This window comes from Nelumbo lutea, chromosome 1 (assembly GCF_056320005.1).
Source record: "Nelumbo lutea isolate HS-2025 chromosome 1, American lotus-T2T, whole genome shotgun sequence".
NCBI classification, from domain to species: domain Eukaryota; kingdom Viridiplantae; phylum Streptophyta; class Magnoliopsida; order Proteales; family Nelumbonaceae; genus Nelumbo; species Nelumbo lutea.
The window spans coordinates 35,999,174-36,023,865 of record NC_142684.1 but is presented as its reverse complement, the minus strand read 5'-3'; the positions used below and the strand labels follow the sequence as shown (position 1 = coordinate 36,023,865).

The window sequence follows — 24,692 nt, the reverse complement described above, 5'->3', positions numbered from 1 at the left end:
CTGCATTGTAAGTATTTGAATAGGGATCGTATCTCCTTTGTGGGAATCCTCCAACAACATTGGCTTGTTCATAGGGTTCATCTTGAAGTGTAGGACACATGTCGGTTGGATGACCCGTAGTGGAACAAATGCCACAAATCTTTACTTGTTGTACATGACCTATCGCCAATTTCTCCACAAGAGAGGCGAGGGAATCTAATCGTTGATCGATGGAAGAAGTATTTACCTCATTGACTCTCCTCGGAATGGACTCGTTTGTTGCCAAACTGTTGTGCATTAGCGGCCATGTTTGCAATTAGTTCCCTTGCTTGAGTAGGAGTTTTATTCATCAACACACCTCCACTTGCAGTATCGATCATACTCCTATCCATTGGTAATAATCCTTCATAAAAGTATTGGATAAGGAGTTGATCCAAAATCTAATGTTGAGGACAGTTTGCACATAGTTGTTTGAATCTCTCCCAATACTCATAGAGAGTCTCTCTAGTGAATTGTCTTATCCTACAGATTTCCTTCCTGATATTAGCAGCTCGTGATGCAGGGAAGAACTTATCGAGAAACAACTTCTTGATCTCATTCCATGTAGTGATAGAACCAGAGGGTAAGTAGTAAAGCCAATCCTTAGCTTTGCCAGCTAGTGAGAAAGGAACGACACACAACTTGATCTGCTCTTCGGCAACACCTAGAGGTTTCATGCTCAAACAGATTACATGAAATTCTTTTAAGTGTTTATGGGGATCTTCACCTAAAAGTCTACGGAAAGTAGGGAGTAAGTGGATAAGACTGGATTTCAATTCAAAAGGTACCGTTAGATCTGTATATTCGATGCAGAGTGGTTGCTGATTTAGATCCGGTGCAGCTAGCTCTCTAAGAGTTCTTTCGTCGATGTTGGCCATGACTTGTTCTTTAGAGTTGTTAGATGGCTTGATGAGGTTTGTTGCCAACTTCACCCTGGGAGATGGGAGCGATGCCGATTGGTTACAACATTGCTTAGCTTCTTTCCTCAACCAGCGAACTGTGTTTTCGATCTCGGGATCGTATTGGAGTTCACCTACACGAGAAGAACGAGGCATAAACCAAGCAAAATGAAATAAATCTTATTAAAGACACCAATCCTCGGTAACGGTGCCAAAATTTGGTGGGTGTCGAATCCAACCAAAAATAAAAATACTGCTCGAATTAAATATTTTTGTAGATAGTGATGAGCAAGGTCATCTCCACGGGGATTGGGTGGATTTATTTCCAAGAGAAGAAAATAGAGGGGTTGTTATAAAAGCAAGGAAAATAAAATAAAATAAAACAAAGCAAGGATTAAATCGATGGGAGATGGCTTCTGGTTGAAGGGAGAAGTTCAGCCTTGATTCTTATCATTGATCATTGATGCAAGGATAAATTCATATGTTTATGAATAAATTGGTTATAGCCATTAACAAGCTCTAACAGCCAGCCTCTACTCGTTTTCTCGGCAACCAAAACAAGCCCTTTGATTGCTTCTCTTATTAATGGACAGTCCTAAACAAGCTCTTAGGATTTAATCTATTAATAGCATTAAGAGGGTCTCAGTGATTTCACAAGCTCGGACCGTTTAAACCAGATCATATATCCTCCAACATAGATCGAAAACTTGCCCATAATCAATTTATGTTAGTTGCCACCATGATTAAACCTATCAATCATATACGAAATTGTAGGTTCAATAGACCATAGATTATTCTCATTGAATGAGCAAGGGATCTTTCTTGCTTAATCAATAAAAATAATCTTCACAGGAAATCGCAGAAAACATATGAATACCCATAAACAATGAATTGAAATAAAAATCAATTAGATCTCACAATGTTTAAGAATCAAAGCTTCCCTAACCTTTCAACCAAAAATCAAAGGCTTACACACACTTCATGTAGAAATCGCAGCTTCCAGATGAGGGGGAGGGGGGTGTATTCTGCTTCTTTTCTTCCTTGTTGCTGAATTCTTGTCTCCAAGATTGAGTGATGCTTCCTTGCTAGTCTGCCCCCCTTTTTATATAGCCTTAGGAGGGAGCAGTTTTTAGCTCCTCTTAGGAGTTCTCTTTCTCAAAAACAGAAAGTCCTATTTCCTAATTCAGATATAATCTTATCCTTATCTCTAAATAGAAACTCTTAACTAAGTTGGACTCTAACTCTTTTCTTTCTTTAAGATTACAATAAAAATTAGATCTGATTAATACTCTTAGCCGAATTCTATTAGGAATGATGAGTGGGCCCTACTACTGCATGCTGAATTAGGCTGGTCTTTTCCAACGAACTAGGACTTCTCTGCGAGTTGGCTTTGCTGCAATTTGGGGCTCTCTACGAATTTGCAGAGACTTCGGGCCCGATTTTGACCTCGATGCAGTCTGAATCTATCAAAACTCAGAACATGAAAGTTGTAGAGCTTTTCCTTATCTTTCCATTGCATCTTGAATCATCTCAATTGGAGTTCGGATGGGAGAGTTATGCCCAAATTACCATGCGGCGCCAAAACTGTGCAAAATTACCTGATTAGCCTTGTTTTTCACCTAATGCCTCATTTCGTGCCCTAAATCGAAATATAAGAATAGTGAGTCCAATTAGGCACTAAATAAGTATAAAAGACTGAATATGAAGGGATAAAGATATGATAATTTTCATTCTCATCAAGCTGAATATAAACAGGTTGATTATTGAAGGAGATTTGCAAATGGTGATTGGCTCGATAGAGAAGACAAATGATGGGTTATGGACATACATTAATGAACGAAGGCAATTCAAGTGGTTAACTCAAGGAATTGATGTGTGCGTCTAGTGGGTTAAAAGATGTGCCAATTCATTTGCAGATGCTTTGGGCTGCACTATAATTTTCCTTTTGGGGGTGAGGTAAGAGGGTTTACCTCAGCCCACCTTTGTATTTAAATCTTTTTCTTAATTAATAAAAGTTTTCTGTTACTGATATATATATATATATATATATATATATATATATATATATATATATATATATATATATATATATATATATATATATATATATATATTTAAAGTTTGGAGGCCTGGAAGACCAACATGACATTGCCTTGGCTGTCTAGAGCAGTGCCTGGGGTGTGGACTGTGCTGGGCCCAGGTTGTGCCTCTTACAATAGATGCTAAGCTTGGCCAGGCCCAGCCCAGCCCATGATCACCCCTGAGCCCGATTAGGAAGACCCAAAATAATCCAAGGAGTGGAACCTAAATCTTCTATGTTTACAACTTTGAATTCAAAATGAGCTAGAGATTCAATCCATGATTGGGATCATAAATCCTGATCAACTTGTTTCTAGTCTTACTCTACTATCTTTGGAGATATACCTATTTCTTTCTTTCCAAATTGTCAAACAAACTGCAAATGGAATCACATTCCATAGGACTTTTGCCTTCTTCTCTTCTCTGATTCTTGGCCATTTAGAGAAAAATTTTCCTTGTAACAATGAAACTGTCTTTTAAGGTTAAATAGAGAAAAAATGTTATTATCAAGTGATGAATTTGAAGGGCCATTGCTTGGTATAATTGTAAAATCTTGGTTGACAAGTGTGAGAATGTGGGTTCAAATTTGAGTGCTAAAAAATGCCAAAGGTTTGGTCATGTCCAATCCACCCTTCCCAAGACCCCAGGACCAACTTTGGGTATCGGTTTGAAAGAAATAAGAGAGAAACAGAAAGTTGAATATCTATCAAAAAAAAAAAAACAGAAAGTTGAGGGAAAATTCTTAAGGATTCTAGTGAACTAAGACCTGATATGGCACATCATTTTAAGATCGTGATGGTGATGGCATTGTGAGGACTGAGGAGTGATTGGAGAGGGACTGTAAAAAAGCATTTGGAGGGGACTATTGTTTTTGAGATTCTGAGTTGGATGGTGTGTGTTTTGGTATTGGTATCATGCAGAGAAGCCAATGAGTTGCTTGGTATTGGTATCATGGTTAAGTGCTATGAGCAAGTGCATTTCCTTTTTCATTTGCAAGACAGTTGTTTATGGCATCATATTATCTGCCCCGTTTCTCCTAGGCATCTGTTTTCATTATTAATACTGTTTTTGACAGTGATAAAAGGTGCACCTAGGCACATGGGTGAGGTGCATTTCAGGGTAGGCGCCTTGCCCAGGTCCTAGGCGCAGCCCTTTCAAAAGGCGCACACTTGGTGTCCCTTGCACCTCAGCCCAGGCATGCGCTGCCTTTTGAACCTTTCAAGAACCCCCTGTTTGGTAATGTTGTTCATTCATTCATCCTAATAAAATATCTTCTTAAAAAGCAATAAAAACTATAAAGTCATTATTTTTTGTGTGAGAACTAAGAATTTAAGACCAAACGTGGACTTGTTTGGGCTTGCCTCGAGGGGCGTGGCACAAAGGTGACTTGTAGAATCAGGAATGTAATACGTTTTACATCACATTAGCTACTTGAAGTAATGCAATTGAGAAAAAAGAGATTGTGGGTTTTATATGCTTGAAAATGATTTATATATTTGATTTTATTTTTAAATTCTCATTTGAATATGCTTTACATGTTATATTTATGTATTTTAATATTAAATAATAGGTTTTTAAAACATTTATTTTAAAATTAAATTATATTTTTATTAATATTATGTTTTAATAATTTTTTGATTTTTTGCATTTTTTGAAAATTTTTGGCATTTTTTTGATTTTTTGCTTTTTCATTTACATTTTTTGCGCCTTGGTTAAAAAGGTGCGCGCCTCGCCTTGTGCCTTGCACCTCAGGTGCAAATTGACCCCTGTGCCTTTTTTGTGCCTTGCACTTTTAAAACACTGGTTTTTGATGTAATCTATGTGATCTGTGACCTATAGAATGATACTGCAACAGTTATATTCATATGCTTTATGATTCTTCATCTCAACTTGTTTTACTATTTGATTGAGGGTTCTAGTTATCACTCTTAGTTCCGGGATGGTTTGACAGTTTACTGACTAAAACCCTGATCTTCCTTACCTTTTCATTTTAATAATATTTTTGAATATGGGGTTTCTTCCATGTAACGTTCCTTTTGATTCTTTGGTTAGTTAAAGATTCATGTTTTGTCCTCCTAGTTGAACCTGGTAATGTTATTGTAGGAAATGGTTTCTTTGCATGGTCCTGCTAATTTCAACTGCAACATTCTCGTCTCCTCACCTGCTTTTACATAATTGATTTATGTAATGCTGATATGTGCACAAGAGCACAAATTTTCTCTGTACTCATGGAGAACACTGTTAATATTTTGTGTTCTGCAACATTGTAGAAATGCTTTTTTTCTCAGTCCTAATTTTCTTGAAGGCCTGAACCTTTTCATTGATAATTTTCTGCTTTCCTTTCCATCAGAGGGTTTCAGACATAGCTTTTTTTGCTGAGGATGTTCATCTTTTGGCCAGGTTGCTCCTTGTTTGTGCTCTTCATTTCCTTGATCTGGTTGTTATTGGAGATATTCTTACTTGCTTTTCTGCAGTGCGAGCATAGATGGGAGAGTTTTTGTATGGAAGATTAATGAAGGTCTAGATGAAGAAGATAAGCCACAAATTACAGGAAAAATTGTTATTGCCATTCAAATACTTGGAGAGGGGGAATCAGTACATCCACGAATCTGTTGGCACTGTCACAAACAAGTAAAAGTTTGACTCATAATGTGAATTTTCTAGAAAAGATTTGTAATCTTAAATTGAATCTTCTACAGGCATGGAATTACTGGGAGTATGCACTTGTTATCATTGTTTTAAAATACAGGAATGAGGCAAAGTGCTAGGATTTTCTGATGCGAGGTATAAACCTCATGGCATAAAGCTTAAGTCTCATGAGATCTCATTATTTAAGGAAAAAATTTCAACTAAAATTAGAAAAAGTGTAGAGCTATACAAAACGGACTGTGTAAAATTCCATTTTACATTCTTCTTTTTTGATAGATCCATTCGCATACTTTTTAACTGTTAATGATATGGAGTATTAGTATTCATGCAGTATTCAGTGTTGTGTTGAGTGCATATCACGTTTGATACCTGTACACTAGGTATATATAGGTATCTAGGTATCATAGATTTCTATATGAGAGAAGTATACATATTCATCATTTAAACAAGGACTACAGAGTAGTAAGAGTTTTCTTGCAAGCCCTTTTAGAATATTAGGAAGTTCTTGATGTAAATAAACACAAGCCTGCAAACCTTTGAATCCATCTTTAAGTAGTTTTTATTATAAGAACCATATTCAACTAATATATATGTAAAGATGCAAACATGGTTGATGTGCATTAAGCTTTTAGGTGTGAGCCTCCTAGCTGATCTTTAAGTATGTTTTCCTTGAGTTTTGTCTCAAGGTGAGCCTGAAGGCAAGGTTTTAAAAATTGATACAGGCGGATATGCCGGTAGGTGCAGCATTGGGTGCTTTTGTTTTATTTTTATTTTTTTTAAACCAGTTCAGGGGGGTTGGTTTAAGGCCCGTCTACCCCCTGAACCAGGTCAGATCCCAAAACACATACTGTAGGGGCATATCGGTGGGTCACTGATACAATACAAATTGGCCAATACGCTCCGATATGTTGCGGAGTTTTAATCCTTGCCTGAAGGCATAAGCCTCAGATGCCATTTAGAACATCTCGTTAGTATATCCATATTTTTATTGAAGCTTCAAGTAACTTATAAATCCCCTAACAAGTTATCTCTGCACAATGTTCCACAGGAAGTTCTAGTAGTTGGTATTGGAAAGCGTGTGCTGAAAATTGATATGACCAAAGTTGGAAAAGGGGAAATATTTTCAGCGGAGGAACCTCTTAGATGCCCCATTGACAAACTGATTGATGGAGTACAGTTGGTTGGTAAACATGATGGAGAGGTGACTGAGTTATCAATGTGCCAGTGGATGACTACTCGTTTGGCTTCAGCATCAATGGATGGCACGGTTTGTATTTGTCCTAATCATTTTTCTGTTCTTAGATATCCCCCATTCCCTCTTTTTGTATGATGAATGACCCAAGTCAATGTCTAGAAACTGTATGACTGCTTGTGGATTGTGGAAGTGTTATTCTACAAAAAGTAGTTAACCAATGCTTGGTAGAGAGTTTTGTTGAATCTATTTGTTAACTCATTCTGTGAGTTAACTTATCTAACAATTTTTTTTTGTTGGTAAATTGGGAGCAATCCTGCAACCCATCGATTTCCATGCAGAATGGGAATAATTATTAATAATTTGTGTTAAGACAAGTTTAAAAAATTCCAGATATCTAAATTTCATTACATGGTGGACTTTCTGTGAACTTATTATTTCCTGTATTTGAGAGTCAATGAAACATGTTTTTTATTGCTTTCTTTGTTCTATCCCATCTTCTGCAACAGGTAAAGATATGGGAAGACCGTAAGATGGTACCCCTTGTGGTACTAAGGCCACATGATGGTCAACCAGTTAACTCGGTTACATTCTTAACTGCACCTCACCGCCCAGATCACATTATTCTCATCACAGCGGTACATGTTCAATTGGTCATTTTTTATTGACAGGGCATATGTTAAATAAAAAAAAAGCAGTGCTTTTCCAAATATTGATTCTGAAACTGGGCATGGACTCCTTTTTTTTTTTTTCTATTTTTTGTTTGCAGGGACCACTGAACCGGGAAGTGAAAATATGGGTCTCAGCATGTGAAGAAGGGTGGCTGCTGCCTAGTGATTCGGAATCATGGAAGTGTACTCAGATTTTAGATCTAAAGAGTTCTGAGGAACCTCGACTTGAGGAAGCTTTCTTTAATCAAGTAGTAGCATTGCCTCGTGCAGGCCTTCTTTTACTTGCAAATGCTAAGAAGAATGCTATATATGCTGTACATATAGAATATGGTCCATGCCCAGCAGTGACTTGCATGGATTATATTGCTGAATTTACTGTTACCATGCCTATTCTCAGTCTGACTGGAACAAGTGATTGCTTACCTGATGGAGAACATGTTGTTCAGGTTTACTGTGTCCAGACACAGGCTATTCAGCAGTATGCTTTGGACTTGTCTCAGTGCTTACCACCACCTTTGGAGAATATGGGGCTAGAGAAGACAGAACCCAGTGTTTCTTGTGCTTTAGAAGCAACTGCCTCAGATGGGTTTTCACTGGAACCATCTCTTGGAAGCACTCCTGTTGAGGTGCCTTTAGGAAGCGCATCACCCAAACTTGCTAGACATCCTGTGATTCTAGATTCTTCTGAGGCTTCAAGCTTGCATGAACTGACTTCTTCAGGTGTGGAATTTAAGTCAACTTCGTTGCTAACCGCAACTTCTGAATCTGATAATTATCATATTGCTTCACCCCCACATCCTTTGAGTCCCAGGTTGTCTGGAAAAATGCTGGGTTTTAGAAGTCCATCAAATAACTTCGAGCCTGGTACCCCACTTGGTGATCATGGTAGTGACCAACCAGTTCTTGATTATTTGGTTGATAGGAAAGTGGATAGTGTTCACTCAAATTTATCTGGTGTTACTTCCCCAGATGATAACTCCCGAAAGGATGAAAAAAATGTTGCACAAAATGATATTTTGATGGTGCCTAATCCTCGTATGGTGTTCAAACATCCAACTCATTTAATAACTCCTTCAGAGATACTATCAATGACAGTTTCATCTTCTGAGAGTGTTAAGGTCAGTCAGAGTGTAAAAAAGGACGAGTTAAAGGTTCAAGATGTGATTGTCAACAATGAGGTAGAGAGTGTAGAGGTGGAGGTTAAAGTTGTAGGTGAGACTGGATCCAGTCAGAATGATGATTTTGATTCCCAGAGAGAACCCCGTATTCTTGTTGCAGAGAAAAAGGAGAAATCCTTTTGCTCCCAGGCATCAGATCTTAGTGTTGAGATGGCTAGGGAATGTTGTGCATTGTCCACTGAGATTTTTAGCATGGAAGGGACTCAGCAAGTTGATGATGCTAGTGTTTCTGAAACATTAGACCGAGGCCCAAATGCCAGTGAGCAGGAAATCCAAGATTCTTCTAAGGATGTGCATGGAAAAGTTGCTGAGTCGACTATGGATACAACAGTTGCACAGTCCCCAGTTCCAGCTACAAAAGGCAAGAAGCAGAAGGGGAAAAACTCTCAAGTCTCTGGTCCATCTTCCCCTTCTCCAAGCTCTTTCAATTCTACAGATTCTACAAATGAACCTGGTAGAAGTTCAAGTATTCCTTCTACGGATGCAGCTTTTTCTCAGATTATAGCTATACAGGAGATGCTGAATCAGGTGACTTCTTTGATGGGCATGTTAAGCATAATTGGTGTACCTGGATTTAAAATATAAAAGCATTTTTCTCCCTCAGGTTGTCTGTGGCTTTATGTTAATCACAACATTTGGACCTAAGTTTGTGCCTTAACAAGTTTCTTGCACATGCTTTATTTGTATAATTTGGAGGAATTTAATTGTTCTATCTTCCCCCTGACATCTCTTTGCATTCACAGCTAACGACCATGCAGAAGGAAATGCAGAAACAGCTGTCAGTGATGGTGGCTGTCCCAGTTACAAAAGAAGGCAGAAGACTTGAGGCGGCCCTTGGCAGGAGCATGGAAAAAGTTGTTAAAGCCAATACTGATGCTTTGTGGGCTCGTTTCCAAGAGGAGAATGTCAAACATGAGAAATCAGAAAGGGAGCGTCTGCAGCAGACAACCAGTTCGATATCCAACTCAATGAACAAGGACTTCCCATCCCTTCTGGAGAGAACGCTAAAGAAGGAAATAGCTTCAGTAGGACCAACCGTAGCTCGTGCTATTACTCCAGTTGTGGAGAAAGCAATTTCTTCTGCAATAGTGGAGTCATTCCAGGTATTTACTCTCAAAGGAAATAGCTTTTCTACCCAGTTCTGTGAAAGCAGTAATCCACTGGACCTGTCTGATTGTGTGAGGTTCTTTGGAAGTGGTTTGTTTGAATATGGATATTATGAACTTTAGCTTTTGTATCAATTCAAAGTTGATAGAAATTAAACTCTCCTGATTAAATAGTTCTTGTTATTTTGATGACTTGAATCACTGCAATGACTTTGTTTCATTTTGAGAATACTATATTTTATTGTAACAGAAACAAGTAATACATAGATGTTATGATATGCACGCACATTTATTCTTTGGGCAACAAACCTACATATTATTCTATATATCACCTGTAAGGCTATAAGCCTATAATCTGATATTAAACCATGTGGTCAGTTGGCTGAAAGCTTGGTCAACATGAGCACAAGGGTTTCTGTATTTTGGCTGTCCAATGGCAAAAACATAATGAATTGCTTGGTTGCTAGCTGACCTTACCTCTGTGCTCACGTGCAATACTGCAATGTGCACATGTAGTCTTGTTGGAATCTCATAGATGTTTGTTGTGCAGAGAGGGGTAGGAGACAAGGCAGTGAGTCAGTTGGAAAAGTCCGTTAATTCTAAACTTGAAGCTACTGTGGCTAGACAAATTCAAGCACAGTTCCAGACATCAGGGAAACAAACTCTTCAGGTAGGTTCAAATTCATAAAAAGTATTTTCCATGATTATACTGGGATACAGTTACTGTTTAACACATGCATTTCTAATCAGTTCCTTGTGTGATAGAAAAAGGAGTTGGTTTGTCCTGGAGAAAAAGTAAACTGGTATTTCATGCATGTTTATCAACTCTTATTTATATATATTCTTTGAATGTAGGAAGCATTAAGGTCTAGTTTGGAAGCTTCTGTTATTCCAGCTTTTGAGATGTCATGCAAAACCATGTTTGAGCAAGTTGATGCTGCATTCCAGAAAGGAATGGCTGAACATACAACTGTAGTTCAGCAGCAGTTTGAATCTGCACATTCTTCATTGGCGCTTGCTTTGAGGGTATGTTGTATTATGAAGTTCTACATGGTACTCTGTAGGAAATGGGAAATGAGTAATCTTTGTTTTTGGTATTCCACAACCCCATCATTGTCGTTTTTATGCGTCTGTATTAATGCTGATGCTGTCTTAGACAATCTAATGCCAGCCATTTCCAGGTTAACTTCTTAACAGTTCTTTTGTTGTAATTTTGAATTGGTCTTCTGTTATTTGTGGTTGCAAGCTTCCTCTGAGAATTAGGGGCTTTGCTAGGAAGTTAAACTTAGCATAAGAAATGCCTTTTTTCCTAGTTGGTCTTTGGAACCATGTTGTATTCCGTTTTGACTTCACATAAGCACTATATAGACATTTTTTACTAGAGCTTATGTAAAAACACATTTGATTGGGCAGTTTGAACTTCAAAGGGTTATTACCACTTTTTACATTGGGTTATGTGCATGGGTGTGTTGCGGGGGAACATCAAAAGGATGCTTCCAGTGTTTGGGGGTATATTTACTTCAGCTTTCCTATCACCTATTTGTCTAATGGCATTATCATAAAATATTGTGTTGTATGTTTTTTGCCAAAACATCTTACTTTCCTGATTTCCAATTTAATGATTTAAGTTGAAATGTTGAGACTTGAATCACTGTCCCAAACATCCATCTAGCAAATAAATAATAAAGGCAGCCCAGTGCACGAGCTCTGACCAATGTGGGGTCTGGTTAGATCTGATGAGATTAAGATGTAAAATTTCCAAGAATCTAAATGTCAAATGTTACATGAATAGAGATCAATAAAAATACTATTTAAATGATTTTCATAATATTCAAGCATTGTGTACCTGGGGTGTTTACTCCATTTTATACTGTTTATGGTATTTTGCAGGATGCCATTAATTCAGCTTCATCAATCACCAAAACTCTAACTGGTGAATTTTCTGATAGCCAGCGCAAACTCCTAGCTCTTGCAGCTGCAGGGGCTAACTCAAAAGCTGTAAATCCCTTGGTTACACAATTAAGCAATGGACCGTTGGGTGGTCTCCATGATATGGTACTTCATGCCCTCTTTTGTGAAATAGATCTTTACTTATAAGGTATTAAAGATATTTGAAGGGTGTTTTGTGGCATTTCCTACTTTTAAGTTTGAACATGCAATGCCTGTAAAACAGGTAGAGGTGCCTCTGGATCCAACCAAAGACATCTCAAGGTTGCTATCAGAACGCAAATATGAAGAAGCATTCACTGCAGCATTACAAAGAAGTGATGTCTCCATCGTATCCTGGTTATGTTCTCAGGTGTGCTTTATGTTCACTCCACAAGCATGTTACATACTTATGTTTCCTTGGATTGACATGAGTGCACACGCATACACATCCCAGTTGGTGGCTTTCAGCCATTGATTTGAGAATGCTCTTTTGGTTTTTGTTTCACCATGGGCTGGACTGGACACAATTTTTTGTCCCTGGGCTTGTTTCTGAGATAGCTCTATGCTGTTTGATAAAAGAAAAAAAAAGTCTCAAAATCAACATTTATAGAGCTTTGAAGAGGATGATTTTTGACTTGGGCTATGAAGTATTGGTTAAATGTCCATTATTCAGTGAATAGCAGTGGCTTAGCAACTTGGCTTTGGATAAAAACCACATAATGCAACTCTTCATTTGCATCATCCTTGCACATCATCCATACTTCACCTTTCTTTTCATGTGCATGTTTGCATGCAATTATTTATTTATAAAAACAAACAATTAGGTAATTTTGTAGCATTAGAGAATTCAGAGTACAAAGAAGTTCCAACACATGCATTTTTTAGTAGCGACAAGGGAGTATGGTGGGGACAAAATTAATCGTAAAAAGTTCCTTACAGTCCCATTTTTGTTTTCTTGGATTGAGTATCACGAGGAAGAGATTGAGAATGTTCAAGGCCATAATAATGTATTGGATAGTTATGGGATGCACTTTTGGAGTAACCATTATAGATTATGCATCTACAAATCAAATTAAAGGCAATGCTTTGCATAACAGCTGTAGGATAGCTGCATCTTAAAAGTTAACACAAGATGTTGCCATGGGGGAGTGACAATTGGCAATCTCCAAATTGCTAGGACAAGGCTTGGACGTGTCAATCCATTGTGTTTTCATTTAGTATCATATCCTAGGATTAATAAAATATCTAATTCCCATTCATGTTTTGGTGGGTCTTGTTTTGATTATTACAACTTCTAGTACCTCTACACCATGTTTTCCTTGAACATTTTACATCGCATGGTAAAACATCTTGACAAAACATCATTGAAGTTTCCATATGAAACAGCCTTCCAATATTACTGGGTGGTTAAATCTAATGCAGCTTTTAGGTTCTAATATTATAATCTTCTTAGTTTTTATTGTTTACCCCTTTGCTGTTCATCAGGTTGATTTCAAGGGTATTTTGTCAATGATGCCTCGTCCTTTGAGCCAAGGAGTTTTGCTTTCCCTTCTTCAGCAGTTGGCCTGTGATATCGGCAAAGAAACATCCCGGAAGTTGTCATGGATGACAGATGTGGTTATCGTCATTAACCCAACGGACTCGATGATTGCAATGCACGTAAGACCCATCTTTGAGCAGGTCTATCAGATATTGGTCCATCACTGCACCATCCCAACTGTCAATGCTGCTGATGCTGCAAGCATTAGAATTGTCATGCACATCATAAACTCCATGTTGATGAGCTGTAAATGATGCCCGTCTTTTCTATAATGTGTGCAGAATTGGCATTCAACTTTTGGTGTGTAGTTGGGGACTGTAGGAGGGTTTGTACAGAGTACTAGGAATTTCTGTGGGTTACTTGCTGCAGAGAGTTAGGAATGTGATTATGTAAAGTAGATCATACACCCCCCCTTTTTCCTTAATTGGGTTATAAAGTTTCCTTTACTTGCATTGCTTTTCTTTGGAAGAAATGAATCCTTCCGGATAACAGGGGATTTTTCTTTTGTTAGTGTCATCTCTCATTCATTCCCTTGAGTTTTCCTAGTTATGAGATATTGTGATGACTGAAGACTATATAGACAATTAATGCTTTAGTTCGCTTTGGCTTCAAATGCATTTTCAGAAACTTAATTTTCTCATATAGACTGACCTTTCGAACATCTGTAGGTTTCTGTCAGATTGTTCTGTACATCTGTAGAATATAGGTTTATCATGCACGTCGATATAACATTGTGTCAGGCTGGGTGGGCATGCTCTATCCTATATCATCCAGGTACGAATCACATTCATGTTCCAGATGTGTGCGTTGGTAGTTTGGCATGAGAAGGTAACAGTTTTTTTTTTACCCTTGCGATTTATGATTTTTTTTCTTTCTTCATCTTCTTGGGCCATTAAAGTGGCCGTCCTCGGACTCGAACTTTTACGAAGACACCAAGTAATGGTCCCTATATTAGTTTGTTTTGAGTTGATTTATGGTTTTAAGGTTTGGCAGAAATTTAGTTGATCGAGCAGAATGGCCGACAAGACTCGAGTAGCCGCCCGACCTCAAATAATTGGAGATAAAGCCCGATTTCTTTTTCTCACTATTTTTATTTTTGATGATGAAGGTCTAGTTGAGTTAAGAGTTTCTTTGTACTATATGTGCAGTTTTACAGAGAAATGGACCGATTCAGGCTCCTGCTGCATATATTGTATAGGGTACATGTTCAGGCTCGGGCCAATATCTATTCCATGTTTGTGGGGCTGCGTGTTTATAAATTGGATGTGCGATAAGCATGTGCTGGGCTTGGGTTTTAATAAGCCTATTTTTATATCCGATTTTTGAGGTTTAGGTCAAAGGCGAAAACACGAAGCGGAAGCTTCTTTGTTAACTAATGAATACATATTGATGCCACTGCCAGTAGAGCATTTATTAGAGACAACTTTTGCTGGTTGGCCACCTTAGAAAAATGGGTATTTTATTGGTTAAAGGTAAACGTTTGGCTTCATACTAGTAACTGCCTACTCATTTAGATGCTAATGCTTTTGGTTTCGTCCAATTCGCCGGCACCTAAAAGTGGGGAAGTTCAAACAGACATACTGATTTCAGGAAATCCAAACCCTGGTTGGTTTAAATGAATACCTCTCAAGCATAAGTTCAAACAGACATAAATTTTCCATATTTGTTACCTTGCGTTGAAGCATCAACTAATATTCTGGTTTAATAACAACTAACTAATAATGCTAGTTGGTTAAGTTTCTAATCAACTTTGAATTTATTAATTTAGTTTTAAGTTGGTTTAGATCAGTTTTATGAATTAAGTAGTAACTCTCAATACTTGCATGCCCAGAAACAAAGCAATCCTCTGCAACTGAATTAGTACAACGATAAAGACATGTAATTGACATTCTTCTTCAGTATTCCACATAATTAACAAATATAATTGACAAAGTAATCCTCTTGGGCAACGTTCAAAATATCGATATGCTCGATAGGCCAGTAGAGGCGTATCGGTTGTTTTTTTAGTTTTTTTCAAATTCGGTTGAGGGGCCGGTTTAAAGTCTGTTCATCCTCTGAACCGGTTAAAACCTCGATACAGGGCTTCCCGATACGATATGTATCAGCCGATATGAGTTGAAACGTATTGATTTTTTAAACCTTGCTCTCGGGTAAGGTTCACTATTCTACCACAACAAATCATAAGACTTATACAAGCAAGCCCAATCAGTTTATCTGAAAATGTCTTTTAAGAATAGGAAAATAATAGATATGTAAAAGAAATTAGTGTTGTTAGGACAAATAAATCATGAAGAAAATTAAATACATGCTAGGTCAGCAACAAACCACTTTCGATTTAGCAGATCTATAGAATAAACAGGGGTTTATAGAAAAAAAAAATAGCAGGGGTTTAGATCTGCCAGAACAGTAACAAGGGTTTTAGCATATGAGAAAGACATGGGAAGAAGACAATTTTGAAGACACCACATCTGACCTTTGCCGAAGATGAGAAAGAGAACTTTGAAGGCAAACCCGCGCTCCTTGTTCATAGGCGACTGAAACACATGGAGAGAAAAATAGAGTTCTTGATACAAAAATGCAAAAAAAAAAAAAAGTACAAACGATGAAAACAAAACACCTCTATAATGTTACCTTTGCCGGAGAAGAAGACGATAACCTGCCTCCTTGCCGTCTGGGGATCTGAACTCGACTTGAGAGAGGATGGGAATGAGATTTTCAGTCGAATAAAATACCAAATAACCTTTAAACGACGTAAAACGGGATAGATGTACTTACCGAAGGCCGTAAACTTCGCCAGATATGAAAGATACAGGTCATCGGATTTTGGATCGTTGCAGGGGTGAGAGATGAGAACACTGCGTCCTCGACAACTTTTTCTCATTATCGCCGTGCCACTTTCATTTCTCAGTGGGGTCCACCTGTTTGGTGAGACCCCACATCTCATATTTTGAGAAGGGTATTCTCATCTCATCCCAGTATATTACCCTTCAATTATCTAGTCGTGGTTATAATCGTAGTAGTGGCAGTAGAGGAATAGAAGAAACAAAAGATAGAGGAGAGACATTTGGTAATGCACCTAAAAATCATCCGTTTCGCCATTCCTTTCTTGGGTGGCAAGCTAACTCTTCCGGTGGAATGGGCTTCAACTTGGCTGGCTGGGTTCATACTTGAATCAGTCCTAGCTGGTCCATTATTAAGTCTTTCTTGATTGTTGGCTTTGCTCATTTTCCCCTGTGTCGTCGTTTGTTTAGGTGAAGAACTTATAGGTAGTTTGCTGTATTTTGGATTTAGATGAGGGATGAGTTTCACATATAACCAAATAGCAAAATTGAGTGGCACTGACCGAATAGTTGGGACAAGTCATCTGGAGTTCCTTCATCTGTCCATCCCTGGTCCATTACTGCATTCTAACAGGTGGAATCTACTTTTACACCTTTAAGGCTTTAACTCACTTCATACTCTTATGTCTATTAATTATACAGACTAAATTATTGACTGCAGCCTGTACGTTGAAATGACACTTGGCCCCTGAATAATTATTTGCGACAAAGATACCCACCGAGCTTTTCAATTCTAATTTTGAACGCTTTGTCCCCACCATGAGTATTTTAAAGATTCTCATGTAAATGTTATCTGCATTTAAACATTTCTAGAACCTCAAATCTCTCTCTCTCTTTGGCCCACAGTATCTTGCTTCACCTTTCCATTATTCTCAATTTGTCACACCACACCTTTTTTTTTTTTTTCATTCTTCTCCCTTTTCATTGGATTCTCTCCCCATAATTCACGCCTCTCACTTTCTATAACAACCTGACTTCTCTTTTAATTGGTTCCATATATGTTTTATCCTTTCATTATCCTCTATTCTCTCAACTTTTCCATAAAAATAAAGGTATAAGTTATTAAGATTTGGTTTTCCATATCAAACAATATTTATATCTATGGACATGATTTCAAGCAAAGAGAGGGGAATAAGGGGGAATTGGATGTTTCCTATATATTCATGGCATCTTCCACTATTGTTAAATAATCTATTAGTTATGAAAATTATTAAAAATTTCAGGAAAATATTTCACCAAAAATTATGAAATAATTATTTTAGAAATAATCCATTATTTACCAAATATTAAATAATTTAATAATCTACCAAAAATTAAATTTACCACTTTCTATGTTAATGGCTTTGTCAATGGGTTTGCTACATTTTTCGCTGATGCTATCATTTGAATATGGACGTCCCCTCTACCAACAATGTCCCGCAGTACATGGTACTTCCTCTGGATGTACTTTGACTTCAAATAAGCTCTTGGCTCCTTTGCCTGAGCAATAGCTCTAGTGTTGTCACACAATAGTAGAATGGGTGATATGTTGGATGAAACTACTCCTAATTCGTGAATGAACTTCTTCATCCCTGCTGCTTCCTTGGCAACTTCACTTGCAGCAATGTAATTGGCCTTGGTCGTAGAATCTGCTATGAACCCTTGTTTGCTGCTTTTCCAGCTAACTGCACAGAACCCCATCGTAAAGATGTAAACAGATGTAGATTTTCTATCATCTGGATCTAACTGAAAGTCGGCATCAGTATACCCTAGGATCTGTAGTGAACTACCATCGAATACCAAACAAAACTCTTTTGTCATCTGAAGGTATTTAAGTATGTTCTTTACAGTTGTCTAGTGCTCCTGTCCTAGGTTTGATTGGCATGTACTTACTATACTCACGGCCTGAACAATGTCTAGCCGAGTGCACAACATTGCATATATGATGCTCCCTATGGTTGAGGCATAGGGAACCTTTCTCATGCCCTCAATCTCTTCAGAAGTCTTGAGAAACATACACTTGGAGAGAGTGACTCTATGTTTGAAAGGGACAAATCCATTCTTGGAGCTCTCCATGCTGTATCTTTTGGCAATTTTGTCAATGTAAGTACATTGGGATAATCCTATATCCTCTTCGATTTATCTCTATAGAGTCTAAGTCCCAAGATGTAGGAGGCCTCTCTAAGATCTTTCATGGAGAATTACTGCAAAAGCCATACATTCACCGTAATCAACATTCATACATCATTCTCAATGAGTAAAATGTCATCTACATACAGAACCAAGAACCTAACCTTATCTCCAATCGATTTTCTGTAAACACAAGGCTCATCTGAATTATGCTCAAAGTCAAACTATTTAGTGATAGATTCAAATCGGATGTTCCAACTTCTTCAAACCTGCTTAAGTCCATAGATGGATCGGTTAAGTTTACACACCATGTGTTCATGACCCGCATCAATTAAACCTTCTGCTTGCTGCATATAGATATCTTCAGTAAGATCTCCATTTAGGAACGTGGTTTTGACATCCATTTGCCAAATCTCATAGTCATAGTGTGCTACTACAGCTAACAAGATCCGTATGGATTTAAGCATGGCCACCCGAGAAAAGGTTTCTTCATAATCGGTTCCCTCTTTCTGAATATACTCCTTCACCAAAAGACAAACTTTATAGGTCTCAACTTTCCCATCAGGGCCCTTAGTCCTCTTGTAGATCCATTTGCAACCAATTGATTTCACCCCAAGGGGTGGTTCTACGAGAGTCCAGACATTCTTGGTTTCCATTGAGTCCAAAGTCCGAGATATATAATTGATTTGTATAAAAGTTTTTCTTTACAAGATATATGAGTTTGAATCCAACGACTTTTAAGGGTCAGTTTGGAAGGAGTACAAATACGGATAAGTACAGATATGTAGAGTGCAAAACCTTGTATTTTGTATTATTTTATATGTATTTTTACTGTACATATTTATATTTATAGTATTTTCAAACTAAGCAAGAAATTATGCATCTATTTTATAAATAAAAACAAAGAAAAAGAATTGTGTATCTACTTTGAGGTATGTAAATTCTTACATCTGAGATCAAATCAGTCCCCCACAATGTCCTACACCACATCCATGCCTTGTATTGGGAACATCTCCCAATGATAATACCAGAAATGATGATGTCATCATCGGGAGATGTTCCCAATACATGGCGAGGATGTGTTGTGGGACGTTGTGAGGGGGCTGATTTGAACTCCTTACATCTATACTATATATGAAAGTGTGGATGTAGAGTGGAAGTTTTTTTACTCAAATTACCCTCTATTTCTTTGTTTGAGAAAGGGCATAAAAGTCATTTTATTATACCTTTAATGGCAACTAAAATACTCATTTGTCAATTTAATATAACTTCCGTATAAGTTAGGGGATCTTCCTCACTAATCATGGCTTCCATTAACTAACTTTTTTGATCATAGTCATAACGAATTGGAGGTCTAGAAACCCGAATAAACCTTCTAAGTTGGGTGTTATCTGGAACGTGTGGGACATCTCCCACTACTCTTGAGCCCTCCTCATCAAGAATAATTTCTTGACGATGATTGTCCAAGATGTAATTTTCTTCCAAAAAGTAGGCATTTCGACTACAAAACACCATTTGCTCTATTGGGTCATAGAATAGGTATCCTATAGAGCTTTTGGAGTAGTTTACAAATAGACAACAACAAGTCTTGGATTTCAATTTGTCAACACTTGCTCTTTTAACATGTGCCAGACAACCCCAAATCTTCATGTGTCTTACACTAGGTTTCTTACGGGTCCAGAGCTAATAGGGAGTCTTAAGAAATGATAACAAACGTAGGTCGACTTCAAGAGCCCCTGTTACATATAATGTTCGATGCCTTTGGTGGGATGACCAGACTGTACAGAAAAACCCCGGGTTCAGTGGTGGTTCTGCGGCTTTGCTCTGATTGGAGTACGTAAGGTGAATCTGGGTGGTTTCCGAACTAGTGGAATGGTGAAGATGGAGGACGTAGGATGAAGTATGAGTAGAAGAGAGAGAGAGAAGAGAGACGGGAGGTGGATTAGTTGAACTTCACTGTTACAATTCGTTGCAGCGGTGGGAGGAGATCGAGAGCGTAAGAGACAGAAGAAGAGTGGGGAACGGTGGTCGGTTGGACTCACAATGAAAGAGGATAGAGGGGAAATGGTTGAGGGAGAAGAATGTTCTGGGGACGCACCACCACCGGTTGGATTTGCAGAGGCGGTGATGCTTTAGTTCTAACAAAATACAAAATAGGGGGTGATGAATGATGATTTGGCCTGATATAGCGAAAAGGGGACACGGGGATACGACCTGATTAAGAGATGGCAGCTCAGCCCGGCAAGCCTAGTTCGTAACATTTGAGTTTGGGTATTTGGCCACCTTGGCCCAAAACTCACCTCGGCGTCTAGGCACCTTGGCATCCAATCCAGTTCGGAACTAAAGAATCGAAGTATCAGCTCGGGCCTAACAACCTGAATCGCCACGTAACCGACTCCAGAGGTCTCTCCAACAGATCCCGAATCTCTCGAGATCACGATGAGCTAACGGATCCCAAGTTACTCGGGATCACAATGAGCTAACAGACCCCAACTTTTCTAAGATCACAATAAGGACTCATCCCAGCTCCACCAGAGTCGGAAGTGAAACGACAAGCCTTATCTATATACTGCTCCTTCAGAAGCGGAACGAACCTTATCTCCACACCCCGGAGATCCCGAAGCTCTTTTGTGAGACCCATGACTACTCCAGTATATAAAGATGGGAACCTCAAGGCAAAGGTACACGTGAATACTCTACTCTCTAGCTCTCAAGCTCTCAAACTCTCAAGCATTTAGCTCACATTGTAGTATACAAACTTAAGCATCGGAACGACCTCGTCGGGTTAGCTACCCTAGGTTCTCTGATAGATTGTTTTGCAGATAGATCCAGCTCGTTGCTCGATTGGAAGCCAGATCACCCTCCAACTAGGAGTAGTCAGATCGTGCAACAACAATTGGTGTCGTTTATGGGAAACGATCGAAGGGTCATCCCCATTCTTCGTAGTTATCAACCTTGATTTCTACGTCAATGGCATCTTCCATTTATACCGGGAAAAGCAGCGAGATGAATGTCTCCGGGGGGCAACCCCAACCCCCAACGGTGTGCATCAACCAATTCACCATCCCGCTTACTACGTCTAGAGTTCCAACATTAACCACACCGCCAAACACCACAAAGGTGAGCACCCCACTTCCCCCAGTGGTAGGCACAACTTTTTCTGAGCCATCTGTGGTTCCCACCGGAGTTGGGCAGTCCCAGTTCAACGACCTGGTTCGATGCGCCCGGGCCATCCAGATCCAAATGCAGTAGGTCCAACAGTTTCAACAGTACCAGCAACATTACTTCTACCAGCAGTATCAACATCAGTTCCCTTTACTGCCGTAGAACCAGCAGCCGGTTCCACCTCGGCACCTAGGGGCCCATTAGAATCAGAACCGGCCTAGGACTAACTAGAACATTAGTCGATCTCCCACTGGGGCGAAGAGACCTCACAAGTACCAATTCCTCTCAGGAGTCAGGTCTCACCCCGTGGGAGAAGAGACGGCCAGCTTACTACACCGGCCTCACAAGGGAACCTCGGAAACAAGTCAGGGGATTCGCAGCCTAACAAGACCAATCCTCCTCGCCATTCACAGCAAGAAAATAGTGGTTTACTAGCAAGTAACCAGTTCAGGGTTCGAGGTGCGAACTCGAGACAGGGCCTCTCTGTCCCTCGTGATAGCCGGCCCTAGAATCTCACAAGGAACCAGGAGTTACCTCATGACAGAGTGGTATCGGAGCACACCGAAGTCAACAGCACCAACGTCGAACCAATGAAGAAACAACAACGGAGACGTCGCAAGGCACACTGTACCTCAGCTCAAAACAGCCAACTAGAAAAGCCAAGCCAACGAGAAGGGCAAACCAAAGGTAAGGAAGAAGCGAGCTCGGTGGCTACAAAGGCCATTCTTCCACTACTTTGCAGATTGTCTCCCCTGTCACCCGAGCTCTCGGCGGCCCTGATCCCGAAAGACTTCAAGATGCTCCCATTAGACAAGTATGATGGGTCGTTCAACCCCAATGACCATTTGGACTCTTTCTAGTCTCAGATGCACCTAGCTGGGGATGATGAGTCTTGTATGTGTGTGGCCTTCTCCACTACGTTCAAAGGGGTGGTCCACACCTGGTACCGAAATCTCATGCCGGGCTCCATCAAAAGTTGGTCCCATTTTGCAGACTTATTCACCTCACACTTTATCACTAGCAAGAAGTGCCTGAAGTCACAGGAAAGCCTTCTCAACGTAGTTCAGAGAGAAGGAGAACCGACCAGAAGCTATATTAAGCGCTTCAACGACACCTGCCTACAGATACTAGACCTCGACCCGACGGTAAGACTCACTACAACGAAGAAAGGAATAACCCACAAGGAGTTTAAATGGCATGTGGTGGCCAACAAACCAAAGGATATCATCGAATTCCTTAAGCTAGCTGATCAGTTCTTCGGTACCGAAGAGGAAATCAATCAGAAGGCCGACATTCCACCAATAGAAAAGAGGAAAAAAGACATTGAAGAAACAAGTAATGGAGGACAAAAAAGAAGGAAGAGCAAGTCCCCGAGCAGGGGAAGAAACAAATCCAGAAGTCAGTCTCCCTCGTGAACTCGCAAATCAGGTCGGCGCTCTAGAACCCCACCTCTCGAAAGAACGAACTACACACCATTGAACACTAAGTGAGGAGAAATTCTAATGGCCATTAAGGACTCCTCCTTTGTCAAATGGCCTCCTAGGTTAAGGGGAGATCCAGCGACAAGGAACCGAAACATCTACTGTCATTTCCATAGAGACCACGGGCACAACACAAAGAATTGAAGGAACCTCTACGACAAGATCGAGGAGCTTATCCTCCGTAGATACCTAAAGAATTTCATACAGCGAGAAGAGAGTGGCCAAGAAGATTGACAGGCAGACCAGAGAAGGAATGCCCCCGAGACCAGCAGGTAGAATGTGCAATCGCCGCGACAGTTGCCCGAGGAAAAACCGATCCACAGGGTAATTAACATGATTACCGATGGGTCCATCATCGCGGGGTGTACATCAACAATAGGGAGGACCTCAGTTCACGAGCTAGAAAATGAAGAGGAAAAACTGCCAAAGCGACCTCGGCTTGAAGAACCAATATACTTTACAGATGACGATGCATGCGGGATCCAGTACCCTCATGACGATGCCCTAGTGGTAAAAATGAGAATCAATGACTTCGAAGTGAAGTGCATCCTGGTGGACTTCGGTAACTCGACGGATATATTATTCAGGGAGACTTTTGACAAGCTACAGCTACAATAGAGCGATCTAAATTGGCAAACTCCTCTCTAGTAGGCTTCAGCGGCAAGGAGGTCAAACCTCTTGGACGAGTCACGGTACCCATAGAGGCCAGCACGTGGCCAAATATCGCAAGGTTTGAACACGCATTCCTAGTGGTCGCGACTCCCTCTCCCTATAACACCATAGTAGGTCGATGAAGTTTCCAACTGACTATGGATTAGGAGTTGTGCGAGGTGACTAGCTCAAATCTCACAAATGCTACGTAGCTGCTCTCAAAGGGAAAGCGAAGCTAGCGGATGATATCAAGCTCGAGCGACCAACGGAATTTGCCGACGAGCGAGCTGCCCCGACAGAGGAGACAGTCCACATCTCGGTCTCAGCTGATGACCCAGTCAAGACTCTCCAGATCGATGCCTTGATCAGCGAACCACTCCGCTCCCAACTAGTAAGTTTCTTACTCAAAAATTGGATGTTTTTGCCTGGTCCACGGCAGAAATGCCTAGAATAGACTCCAAGATTCTAACTCACAAATTGAATACCGACCCCTTAGTCAGGCTAGTAAGACAGAAGAAGCGCAATCTCGCCCCAGAATGTTGGAGGGTAGTCGATGAAAAGGTCGGGAAGCTCCTAGCATAAAACTTCATCAGGGAAGTCCATTATCTGAGCTGGGTGGCTAACCTAGTTCTAGTAAAAAAGGCCAATGGCAAGTGGTGCATGTGCACCGATTACACTGACCTGAATAGAGTCTGCCTGAAAGATTGCTTCCCGCTGCCCAAGATCGACCGCCTAGTGGATGCGACCTCAGGGCATGAGTTGCTAAGCTTCCTGGACGCCTATTCCGGTTACAACTAGATTAGGATGGACCCTACTGATGAGGAGAAAACTGCCTTCATAACTGAGCTTGGATTATATTGTTACAAGGTCATGCCTTTCGGACTAAAAAATGTCGGGGCAACCTTTCAGCGCCTTGTAAATAAAATTTTTGAGTTGTTAATCGGCAATAAAATAGAGTGTTATGTTGATGACATGGTCATGAAGACCCAGTTTTCAAATTTCTTATTGAATGATTTACAAAGTGCTTTTCAAATTTTGTGAAAATATAACATGAAGTTAAATCCAAACAAGTGCTTCTTCGGAGTCACCTCAGGAAAATTCCTAGGATATATAGTCAACCGGTGTGGCATCGAAGTCAACCCGGATAAAATAAAAGCCATCCTAGATATGAGACGAGCCCACAAA

General features: G+C 39.7%; 1 protein-coding gene and 1 long non-coding RNA gene across 3 annotated transcripts in view; one reads left to right on the top strand and one right to left on the bottom strand.

Moving 5' to 3' along the window:
* Window positions 1-13,874, top strand: part of LOC148874271 (enhancer of mRNA-decapping protein 4-like) — a 31,348-nt gene extending 17,474 nt beyond the window's left edge. Inside the window, exons 2-12 of one of the 2 annotated variants that reach the window (XM_088961604.1) lie at window positions 5,347-5,396; window positions 5,471-5,627; window positions 6,694-6,912; window positions 7,347-7,475; window positions 7,607-9,214; window positions 9,430-9,789; window positions 10,343-10,462; window positions 10,648-10,818; window positions 11,683-11,847; window positions 11,966-12,091; window positions 13,207-13,874. In XM_088961604.1, the coding sequence (XP_088817730.1) occupies window positions 5,347-5,396; window positions 5,471-5,627; window positions 6,694-6,912; window positions 7,347-7,475; window positions 7,607-9,214; window positions 9,430-9,789; window positions 10,343-10,462; window positions 10,648-10,818; window positions 11,683-11,847; window positions 11,966-12,091; window positions 13,207-13,515 (3,414 nt within the window). In that variant the 3' untranslated portion in view covers window positions 13,516-13,874. The remainder of the gene's footprint in view (window positions 1-5,346; window positions 5,397-5,470; window positions 5,628-6,693; window positions 6,913-7,346; window positions 7,476-7,606; window positions 9,215-9,429; window positions 9,790-10,342; window positions 10,463-10,647; window positions 10,819-11,682; window positions 11,848-11,965; window positions 12,092-13,206) is intronic. The other variant, XM_088961605.1, reaches the window with a different exon arrangement.
* A 1,596-nt stretch (window positions 13,875-15,470) lies between these two features.
* LOC148874270 (uncharacterized) lies at window positions 15,471-16,492 on the bottom strand. Its single transcript, XR_016109826.1, has 4 exons — window positions 16,338-16,492; window positions 16,037-16,246; window positions 15,893-15,940; window positions 15,471-15,795 (listed from the first exon to the last, which is right to left on the bottom strand). It is a non-coding gene; the product is annotated as an uncharacterized LOC148874270 (long non-coding RNA).
* Window positions 16,493-24,692: the final 8,200 nt, after the last annotated feature.